Consider the following 12,100-nt stretch of genomic DNA (forward strand, 5'->3'; position numbering starts at 1 on the left):
GTGCACACAGTTCTCACACCTAGATGCCCTTGGCCTTTCGCGCACTATACATTTTGCTACAATACAAGTATATCTTGCAACATATGCAACTTTCCTATATTATGAATGGATGCATTTAAACCACCAGTATTACTTCTAAGAACACAGTTCAGAGCTAGTAAAATAACTTGTATACTTTCTGGCGGAGCCTTAAGCTACTCAAGGATAAGTGTGAACACCGTAAACTCTTTTAGATTTGCACTAAGTAATTCAGGGAAAGCAAAACCCTATTACAGTGCAAGAAGAGCCTCTGCTAATCAAGGTCACTAACAACTATTGGTATGTGAACTATCTGCTACCTAAAAGCTAGTTATACCTTTGAGAAGTGTAGCATACAATTCTAAGATGAGTACAAACTTTGTTTTTAGTAGTGCCTTTATTAAACGTGCTTCCTCTTGTCTTAGTTTTCGGATTCTGTCTCCTCCTCTTGGGCCCAGTCGGACCGTCTTGAGCCCGATGAACCTTATATCACTCTTGTTTTCCATTTGGTGGTTCTTCTGCCAGTGGTTTGCCAGTGGCAGTTTGGGGTCTTGTGAATGTATGCTGTTCTGACTGGGCCCAAGAGGAGGAGACAGAATCCGAAAACTAAGACAAGAGGAAGCACGTTTAATTTGTCATTTCAGATGTGTGAAAAATGGCCTTAATAAAGACCATGATTTAAATGTCTTCCTGTAAACTTCCTCTTCCCCTTTCTTCTACTATATCTACAAATTTCTATATTTTTCTACCTTTTTCTACATCTCCTCCTACTCCTTAACCCCCACAGGGATTCGTGACCTCAGGTTTGGGCATAACATGGCCCAACAAGAGACCATATCACACACACCTTTATATTTATTTTAAATTGACCCTATTATGGGTACAATACAAGTGATGCCACATTCAGGCACCCATGTCTCACTGACCCATATCACCTCATGTACTAACCCACAATTGGACTCAACCTTCGTACTCCCTTGATCCCCGCGGACTACATAACACATAACTGCATCATCAATTCAGGTTCCCCTTAGATCCCTTTTACCTCGCAGCCATTGGCTAGGACCACCCATCCCCTTTCCAATTCACAAGCGTTCATCCGGTGAGTGTCTTTCGCTGATCCGCGGCGCATGCGTAAGTCGCCTACCTAGACACGCATGCGCCGGGATTAGCGCTAAGACACTATACCTCACGCATGCGCGACCCGAGACTGACGTGAGTCAACAGGAAACGAACAGCTCTTAATGGCGGCACCCAGCGCGGTGTGCAGAAGCAGCGGAGCACCGCCTAGGACGCCAGACAGAACATAGAGGTAAGCCACCTAGCCCACCCCAGTGACACAAAGCTCCCTTGCCCACACATGGGCAATGGATAGCATTAAGTGCTTATATTTTTATAATTCTCCTTTTTCACTTTTCAACACTAAGGTTATGCAATTCAATGCTCTATATGGCTGGGTAAACACAGGGGCACTTCCCAAAAGTTGTGCATCCCGGACCATCTATTTCAACAACCCCAGCCAAATCATTGCCTGGGGTCAACCTTTGGACAGTTACATATCTTGATGATATTGCTAGTACCGACGCCAACATGCCCACAAGGTGGGAACACACAAGGGCTATTCAAGAAAAGCCCTTGATGTTTTCCACCGTGTTCATGTGCAATGACCACAGCCAACATTCTTAACGTGGGAATGGGACCATTGACGCACCTTGGGGGGATTATTTTGCAAGTTCCCACTAACCCTTCCCCCAATACATATATTTCTTCTCATCCCAGGGCCAAACAGGAGCCAGGACTGCCGTAAAGGACAGTTTATATTACAGAACCCCACTTTGGGCACACAGCAAACCGCAACTGGGTAAGAGGCAATTACCTCAATCTATTTTACCTTTAGCACAATTTTTAACCAGCTACTTACTTCTCTTGTCTCTTCCTCCCTCCTTTTCTCCCATTTTTTAAATTTTTTAACTTTCTTTATATCGACACATCAATGTGTTTTTGTTATGTCACTACCTATCACTATGTTTGCACATCACCTTAAACACCACTGCTGAAAATAATGTAATATGTCACTACCTTGTCACTAATTGAATATTGTTCAGCCTTGAGAACGACCGTAAGGTCGAAACACGTGTCGGCTGACCTAACTTGCTCGTCAAGTGCCAAAGAATGTTTTTTATAAACACATGTATTTAAAAGAAAAAATCACCCAGAAAAACAACGAACAATAAACAAATTAATTCATACTAACCAAGGTGTCAGAAATAATCATTTCACAAACTACAAGCAAGATAGCCGGGAGCAACAAATCTGTTTTTCTAATTTACCAAACTGGGGCTTAGGCTAAACCCCAAAACCGCTCCTGTGATCTTGCCTAAAATCTTAATCACAACATAATTGGAGCTTAGCGCTGGCAGGTTCCATTCCTAGAGCCTAAAACTCACCTCTTATCATCAAAGGCCTTCCCTAATTCTAGCGCATGAGTTTTCTCAGTGGCAGAAGAGAGACGCTAGTAGTGTAGGAGCCAGCTGTAGGCAAGTCTGTATAGGGTTCAGGTAGAGGAAAGTCAGAGTTCCAGAGGATATGTCTTCAGATAAGTAGTCACTGTAAAGTTAGTTGAAAGGGTTTAGGGACTTCACAGAAGGCTCCCTATATTCGTTGGAGCTTTATGACCTGGGCAAATTGTATGGACAAACGCCCAAATACTTGAATCACCAATTCAGCCTCACAGGATTCACACAAGACTTAAGGCAAGTATCACCGAAGCCAACACCGTATCTAAGCAGCAAAGAAGAGATTGTGGGTGGGTGCCTTCGGGATGCAGCAGCACAGGACCCAGTCCTTGGGTTCTTTGTTTGGAGACTGAAGGAATTGACACTGAAGGGAAACTGGCAGCAGCGATCAACGGGGGAGACTTCCAACAGGATTTTTCACAGCTTCTCACAGCTTTTTGGATTTGGCACCCTTTTACAGGTACCTGATGAACATTATCACTAGTCGGATTCTCTTCACTCTCTCGGTCCTGTACTTTGGTGAGAGGGACTTCAGGAATTTGAATCGTGTCTCTGTAGGTCCAGCAGAAGTCTAACAAGGTTTTGGATGAAATCAGACTTTGGAAGACGTTGCACTGCGCTCAGACTGAAGGTCCCCTGGTATTTGCGTTTCGCAGCCCAGCAAGGTCACAGCACGTCGAGGGGTAGCGCGTTTTGCAGTTATTCTCAAGACTAGTGGATATCACCAGCCTCTTTGTAGGAGTGTTCACATTCTTCGGGAGCCCCAAGTTGATTGGAAGGAAGGGTTACTTCAGGCTCTGGTTAAACTGCAGGCTGTCTGGCTGCTGGAAATGGTTACAGCCATCATTTCTTCATCTTCCTGTTGGGATTTGGTTCCAGTCGTCGATTTGGTCAGCATCTTCCAGGATCAGAGTATTTATCAGGAACTACAGCACAACATCTGAAAACTCTCCCTGAAGTTTACAGAAAGGGGTGGTCTGGCTGTCCAATCAGAATAGGCAGCCCCCTGGTAGAAACTGATTCCTTTCAGGCAAGGTGAAAGACAAAGGGCTGCAGAGTTTTGTCGACTCCTCCCACACTGCCTGCCTTCTCAGACACACTGGAGCCTTGGCGTGGAATACAAAGGATTCCTGCAGAGGACAAAACTTAAACCAAGATCTTTCCCACCTAGGACGGCAGAAGACGACCCAAGAAACAACAAGCAAATGAGAAATTGGTAAAGGAGCACACCATTCTACAAGAATGGTGACCCTGCTGTGCATTACCGGGGCTGATTTGACAGCCTTAGACTAATAACGACTAAAAGTCATAAAAGTAATTACATTCCCACCAGCCATTCAAGTTCTTGTAATTGTAACACAAATTATGCCAGGTAAGTGCACAAGGGTATACAGAGTATCTCCCCAGCACTCCATATGAGGTGGGCGGTGCTGGCTCACTATATAAAATGTAAAGGGTTACGGAAATCCCACTTTTCCTCTTGGGAATAGTAGTTCACCCAAGATATAATAAGAGAAATTACAAAAGGAAGCCCAAAGGGGCAACCCAGCCCAAAAGTTATAGGAAACTATAACTCCAATAACACACTACGGCGGGACATAAAAAGGTCACCCTTAAAGAGTAAGATACTAGGTGTGGGGGGTGGGAGGTGGAAGATTCCCACTCACCTAGGTACAAGGAAAAATAATCACCAAGTCCAAGCAAAAGGTTCTGGGTTTTACACTGGTCAGGAAGATTTACATTCATGGAAATCTTACCCAACACTGGATTCCTATGGTCTTGCCCCACCTTCGTTTGGTCTCCTACCCCACAGATTTCTCATTCTCGGCTGGCGCCCTGGTGTCGCAGTGCCTCTCCTTGGGTTCCTTTTATCAGTGTTCCCGTCTCCTGCTTCAAGCAAGTGTCAAACTCAGGCTTGTTCTCTTGTGCTGTCTCTGCCTCTTGTTTCTGTACATCTGATTTCCATTATTTAGCCTACTCATCCTAGTGTATGGGGTCTTAGGATTTAAAGGGACATGTTACTTGCCTGTACGATTCTGGCATCTATTCAGTGCTTTTTCGTACCAGTTAGGACTTTCTGTGTTTGTGGAACACATGTAGGCGATGATGTGGCAGTCTCTAGGGAGTTTCTCGTGGGAACAGGAGTCCTTGTCCCAAAGGGGGGACACACCCGGTGAGGTCCCCCTTGCCTCGACGCCTAGCGATGCTGTTGCAGAGTGGGCTCACCACTCTAGCCTCACCTGGAGGGTTGTGGATCCGCTCTGGGGAGAAGTGAATTCCCTGGATTCGTCATATAATGATGTATTTATTTTATTGTATCCATAGCTACGTTGTACTGCATTTTGGTACCCAGGATTAATGTTGGTCCGTGCTGTAGCAAAATTGCTTAAATAAACTAATAGAAATGGCTCTGTTCTGTAAAACCTATTTCAAAACTCTGGCAAAACCTTGGCTGATGTGTACATTATTCTTTGAAGTATTGTGAGCATAGTCTTGATTGGTCAGACATCGATAGTACTTGAATAGTGAAGATCAGTCTTGAGCATCTGAACAGTAACCAAATATGGTTCTAGTAATAAAGATTGCAATGTTAGCATCTCGTTCTATAAAACAATTGTTTCTATTACCCTAGAATTACCTAGAAATTATCATTTTTGTTTTCCCTCATTGTAGACTTACAGTCCATATGGATGAAGAATTGCGTGCCCTGGCCTTCAATACATTGCAGGCTTTGATGCTCGATTTCCCCGACTGGCGAGAAGATGTTCTTTCAGGATTTGTTTATTTCATTGTTCGCGAAGTTACTGATGTTCACCCCTTACTTTTGGACAATGCTGTTAAGATGCTTGTGCAGTTATTAAATCAGTGGAAACAAGCTGCTCAAATGCAAAATAGAAATCCGGATTTTCAGGTAATCTCATTTGTTTGCACTTTTATATTTTTCTTCGTTTTAATTGGTGTATTAGTTTATTTTAATCATGTTGAAAAAATGAATCAAATTGCCTGTTTTTATTTCAAAGCTTCACATGCATTGAATAGTGGTCTGGCTGGTAATCCTCTGTTTTACATCATTTGTATGTTCTCTTAAAATTCCCAATTTGTGACTTATTTTATCCAATATGTTTTAACATTTGACAGGATAAAAAGGCAGAAATGTATGGTACATAAAACAGTTTGGTTTGGATGATCACATTTTTAGATTGGATTACCATAACCGGGATGAGATGGGGAGTGCGAGTTTAAACACTTCATTGGCACAGTACTCGACAACATCATGTACAGTTAGTTTTACATTACACATTTACAATTCAAGTAGTAGGGAGTTTTTCATTTTCCTGGAATGGGACAATTTTCGTTTTAGTCTTTTATATTTGGTTAAGGCCTGGTACCTACGAGGTTCCGAGTTCAGCAACGTACACTCAAGAATACATACCCTCTCACGTGCTATCCTGGCTACTATTGTAAATTGGGAAATCGATCGTTCGTTTGGGTAACGAAAAAGAAGGGCAGGGTGTTGGGGAGAATTCTCAGAAATGTGATCATTCCCTCCACCTTACAGACCCCGAGCAACTTTGCTGGATTTTTAGGACTTGATTCTTTTCACCCGGAGAGTGTGACCCTTTTTCCCACTCTCTCATGTATTTTAATGTGATTTTGTACACTGTTTCTTTTGGTTGTGGAGTCCGACAAACTCCACAGGCATCATATTTTACATTGTGTCACATAGCACCTTCAGTGCAGTGACACAGGGATGTCTTTCAATGTGCCTCTCTGCACCAAGGGGAGTTGGGTTACCAGAGGAAAAAATGGTGGAATGCTTTTTAGGGGGTGCTGTGGGACACCCCAAAGGATCAGGGAATTTTCCAACGGGATGGGGCATTGACCCCCTCCCCTCCGCCCTCCCCCCAACGCAATGGAGTGGGTGCCATGTCATGTGGCCCTCCCTGGGACCAGATATCTGCTCCTAGGAACGGACGCCTGAACCCAGGGCGGAGTGCAGGACAGCCCCCCCTTATCTGCCCCTGGGGAGGGCTACATGAGATGGGCCGCCCCTCCAAATTGGCCATGTGTGGATTCCCACAGGTGTCCTCTTTTCGGAAATGCATGGGGTTCCCTGTTTTCCTTGGTGGCTTGGACACCCGATGCCCATATCTGTATGTTGCGCTTGTCTGGAGAAAGTGTGAAATTCAGGTGTGAAAACAGACTTGGGGTTACTTGTGTTTTAGGCTTTCCCCTTGGCGCACAGGTAGGTGCACCCACACACGTGAGGTACCGTTTTCATCGGGACACCTGTGGGAACGCAGGAAGGTGTAACATTTGTTGTGTTTGTGTGGTTTTCATAACGTTTTGACCTGTCACACAACCCTTTCATTTCCCAAATGTGACCTACATTTAGTTGCTTTAGGCACCATACACTTTTGTAACCTGCACAAGTCACCTACCCTTGAAAAGGTCTACCTGTGCTCTTTCAAAAAATGGATGCTTGCCGTTCCTCACCACATTGGTTTTCCTGATCTACACATGCTAGGTGCGTCTGTTCAGGCCGTAAGCATAAAACTCCTGTGTACCATGGCTCAGTGTTTGGCTTGTGGTATTGCTTGTTTTGTAAAGCACTACAAAAAATGTGTGCTTTCCTAACTGCAAGAGTAGGGGGGAATGTAGCAGAGCATTGCTTTTCTCAAAATTCATAGAAGCCATTGCCGTACCAAGCCAACCATGTCCAACACATACCTTTTTTTTCGGTCATTTTCCTCCCAATCTATGGCAGTTTCCCCAACCTAGTTGTGGCCTGACCTACGCAAATCACCCCTTCCTAAACTTGGAATTTTGTCTACTTTTCAAAAATATATGCCTTTCTTTCCTCCAATTCGGCTTTCCTACCCTTTTCTTCCATTTTGTCCATGCATGTCCAGTTGGCAACAATGGCCAAAATCGCCTACCTCTCACAAAACGGTTGATAACCACATCAAAATAATTTTTTTTCGTTTCCACTCAATCTGTTCTTGAAAAAAGGCCTTGCTCTCTCTAGGATAAAAATGAAGACCTAAAGTTGGCAAAAGAGCTGGGGGTCTCTAAAGTAGAAGGGAATTAGCACATTTCTGAGAACTCTCCCTAACAGGTGCCTTTTCTGCAGCACCAACAAAGGACACGATTCACCTGGTCAATCTTCTTTGCTTCGTACAGAACCACACTCTGCTGAGGCGTTCTCTGCGAGTTGGATCGGATCTCTGGAGTGTCCTTGAGGGCTCAGCAAAGATATGGACGGATTTGGCCTTTCCACGACGATGCACTCGAAATGGGCAGCAGTTCTCCTGGTATTGGGTTTCTGCAGCTCTGGAAACTCAGAGGAACTCAGGAAATGGCTCAAAACAAAGTTAGTCTTGGGACTGGTTGTTCCCATCACTCAAAAGGAAGGAGTCGTTCTCTTCAGAGTTCCTGGGTCAGGTCAGCAGTGGTGGCTTCAGTGTTGCAAAGGTTCTGCAGGCATCTCTGGTCGTCTTCTTAGGTTACTTCAGATTCCAATAAAGACTTACTATTCACTCCAGGCGCCTCACCTTTTTATACAGTTCCAGAACACACTCCTCTTAAATCTCTCTCAGCAATTTACGGAAAGGGGTTGTTTGGCTATCCAATTATGACAGCCATACCCAGAGTGGGAGCTGTTCCTATTCAGGCACTCCGGCAGACAGGACGGGGGGGGGTGGACAACTCCTGCCCCACTTTCTGCCTGCCCAGACACTCTGGAGCCTAGGCAGGGACACTCAAGGGTTCCTGGCAAAGGCAAAATGCAGATCCAGGTCTCCCCCTTCCAGAATGGTAGAAGGGCTGACAAAGAACAACCACGGTAGTAATGGCGAAAAAAAAGGGAGGCCCCAAATTGGTACTTGGGTACCCCTATTGTTCACTACCGAGACTATGGACATAGCCTGCAGTAGAAAAGTTACACAATACTTGGTAGAACATGTCCACTGCCACCAGCCATAACTAGGAGATTGTCTGGGGCTACAAAGTCAGAGGAGCAGAGAGAAGGGTTACTAGGTATCCCTTTGGCACTCCTCATAAGGTGGTGTGTCGCAATCTCTGACTGAGGTTTTAAGAACTGTAGTTTCTCTAGGATAAAGAAAAGCATCTCAAAGGACGACCCTAAAGGTCCCCAGCAATGAATAGATCCAAATAACAGAGCCCATAGGAATTAATGAGTGGAACAAGTCTCCACTCATTCAGGATTTCAGAAAGGCCCAGAAGTCCAGCAAAAAGCGCTGGGGGGGGTCTCACTCTGAGAGGGGGATGAAGCATAAACATGATAAATCTCCCTAGCACCTGCCACCTGTATATCATATACTGCTCTACATCTTGATAGCTGCCTGTTAAGAAATATTTTCTTTTTGCGTCTTTCCTCCCATAGGCTTCTATGGGACAACACTTTTTTGCTTTGACTCCTGTTCTGACTTTTTGGAGCTAAAAGGAGAGAGACTTATGACTTCCCTTATGACTATCAGTGCTGGGAGATTATCTCTTTATGGATTTCTTGTATTTTTACAATGGCACACAAGTGAAGTGCAGTTAGGATACCTTGTATCTTTATCTTTTGCTTTTGTAACTTTTGGGTCACAAATGCAATGTGTCCAGGGTGGGCTGGTGGCAGCAGATGTTTCCAGTTTCTCATGCAATTTTGCTATTGCAGGAAATGGATTCTAAGAGTGGGTAGCACTCTAAGATGGCTGTGCTACGCTGCATTTGCCTGTCCTGTGGCCATGTTCATCTTTGGACGCCCTCCTCTCCTCTCAGGGCCTAAGTTGCCTTATTTGGAATTTTCTTTCCCAAAGAAATCAGCTGTTTTTATGGTGGTCTGTGTGTAAAACCTGTTTTCTGGCCCTAACCCCTGCCAGGGAGCGCTGCTTCCCTGCTCAGGTCAAGTCGCCCATGGGAACACCAACCACACCCCTCTAGCCAAATAAAAGTGCTGTCAACAGGAGATGGGTTACACCTAGAGTTTTGCCTTATTGACCGGGCACAGACACCTATGTGGATTTTCTAGGGATCCCAACAGAGACCCCTCTTTATTGAGAAAAGTAACTTAATTCTGGACTGACGCATTGACCCCTGTTGAATTCCCTTTACCACACACTAACGTGAGAGGTCAGAGGATGGCCTCCTTGGGTGGCTGCTTCCTTCTGCAACCTCACGCCAGGGTTGTTTACTCCCTCTTACCCCAGTACCCCCTTATTTCAATTTATTTATTTTATTGAATTTGTTTTTTATAATGCGCCTAATACCATACCAGAGTTCGGTTTCTAAGCGCAGATCCGGGATTCAAGCCTCTGTTGCTCTGCATGGTCTTACTTCCAAGACCACGGGGCACAAGGCCCCCCTGTGCTATCCTCCGTTCTGTATCTGCACAATAAATAACAACCTACTTAACATTTTCTCCTAAATGATTCCCACTACTATTCCCCTACACAACATTCCTATTCTATACCTTAAATACGATTAGAACTATAAACTTACTTTGAACTCTAAACCTAAATATACAAATGGCATAGGTTATATAAACGCAACAGTACCTGAATGACCCACAGCCTTTTACAACTCTAAGGTGGGTCCCATAGGCAATGGGGGGGTGGGCATCCGCACTCGCCACCTTATCAGCGCCCACTAAAAATCTTCTGGGCAGTGCGTTACTTTGGGGGCCACCGATGTCACCACTGTGCCCCGCGGTGCCATGTTCACTCCAGCCGGCGTCCAGTTGGCGTGGGGATGCTGCTGTTTACACCAAGGCGCTGCCGCAGTGCATCCCAGTTAACATGATGACGCTGCCCTTCTCCCCACTGCAAATTTGCTGGATTGTTTATGGTCCGTCCACTCTGCATTGCGTCTAAGGGATGCGGGTGAGAAGCCGGATACCCCTTCACACGGTTCCATGTGTTCATATCCCCGCAAAAATATCCCGATACAAAAATATTGCCATATTTTTGCAGTGATATTGACCCAGGGACCCTGCGGGGGACACCCCCGCTCCCACAAATTATCCCCCCAAAAATATTGTCTATGGCGAGACAAACGGCCATATGTACGGCGATATTTTTGGTGGGGATATTTTGTAGGGATACCCCTTCAAACAGCTCTGCTTGGAAGTGTCCTCTTGCCCTGATTGGCTGCTGTGGCCTGTTGCCCACCAGATAGGTGATGTTTTTCGTTCCTTCCCCTTTTTTTTGTCTACCCTTCTTTGGTTTCTCATCTTCTTTTCCGACAGCTCTTTTCTCCCCTGCATATTTCATTCATGGGCAGGGGAGTTCTGTCCCTTGGTTATTTCCTCCTTTTATTTTCTCAGCATTCCATGCAGCCCCATGGTGGGCTCAAAGGATTAGTCCTCTGCAAAAAAAAAAGATGCACACGCACCCCTTTCTAGCAGGTTCTCATTTGTGCCACAGTCTACATTAGTGTGCGGCCGTATGAGGGGGGGCAGGAAGCGTCTGGTCCCAGCCCACAGCCTGATGCCTCAATGTCTGTTGCTGTGCAGATTGTGTGCCCAGTGGCTATCCAGGATTGGATCGCCACTGACAGTTTAAATGTTGCTGAGCCTTATCTTTTGTGGACCTGAGTGAGCTTCCAGTCCAAATCTTGAATTAGATAACTCCTGCAGCCATTCTACAGATCGTTTGAACCAAGACCACTATGAAGAGCAGCCTGCTGATGACCCGAGGATCGATGAGAACTAGTCTCTATACGTGCTTGAGGATCTGTCTCTTCTAAGCTTTTGGAAGGGTCCCTGGATCAACTGGTGGACTGACCAGCTCTCACGTGGGCTACCTCACTTCAGAAAGCACTTGCAGCAATTACCTTGTACTACAAGACACCTGTTCCTGCATTTTTAATCGTCTTGCATCGGGGGATTCTGTGCAGGACCTGCTCCTTTGTTCGTCCATTGAAGATTGTCTTTCACTGCCTGACTGGATCGAATCCCGGTGCAGTCAGTCTTCTTCTTTCTCTGGAGGTGTCTTGAGGTCACCTGCTCTGCATAAATATTAATATTTTCTTTTCAAAGAGTGCTCAGCTGAAAGGTCCCCGGAACTACGATGCTAGCATCGTGACCAAACAAAAGTAAACCCTGAAAGAGACCTCTGCACCCACGACCGTTGGCTCTCCCTTGACCGGACCAAGCACAGAACACTCAGGTCTCAGCAAAAATCAGAACTTCTGCATTTGTCCCTGGAGAAATCTCAGTTGAGGGGGTACATTGACATACTAGTGTCTTCCGCCCCCTTGTCTCTGATAAGGGTGTGTTTGTGTGTGTGTATATGTGTGTATATATATATATTAGCCTCGTCTCTCTCCCTCCTCTTCTCTCTTCTGTCTCAACTTAAGTGTGTGGTACATTGTCATAGATCCCTTCTTAGGCCTATCCTATGGTAATGGAATTGAGAGAGTTATTTACTAAACATTCCTTAACTTTTTGAAATTCGAAAGTCCAGCCCTTAAATGGGTTGGGGCCTGGTGCTGGTTGACTAAGTGCTGGGGAACATTTTTGTGTTTGCTTTAGAGAGTTTCTAGGGACCTTTATGCAT

General features: G+C 45.2%; 1 protein-coding gene across 6 annotated transcripts in view; it reads left to right on the top strand.

Annotated features, from left to right (window-relative positions):
* The window catches only part of FRYL (FRY like transcription coactivator), a 3,055,992-nt gene that overhangs the window by 893,789 nt on the left and 2,150,103 nt on the right, over positions 1-12,100 (top strand). For all 6 annotated transcript variants that reach the window (XM_069631694.1, XM_069631695.1, XM_069631691.1 and 3 more), the window contains one exon: positions 5,208-5,445. In XM_069631694.1, the coding sequence (XP_069487795.1) occupies positions 5,208-5,445 (238 nt within the window). The remainder of the gene's footprint in view (positions 1-5,207; positions 5,446-12,100) is intronic.

The sequence above is a fragment of the Ambystoma mexicanum genome, chromosome 6q (assembly GCF_040938575.1).
Source record: "Ambystoma mexicanum isolate Mex_15411 chromosome 6q, UKY_AmexF1_1, whole genome shotgun sequence".
Lineage (NCBI taxonomy): Eukaryota > Metazoa > Chordata > Amphibia > Caudata > Ambystomatidae > Ambystoma > Ambystoma mexicanum.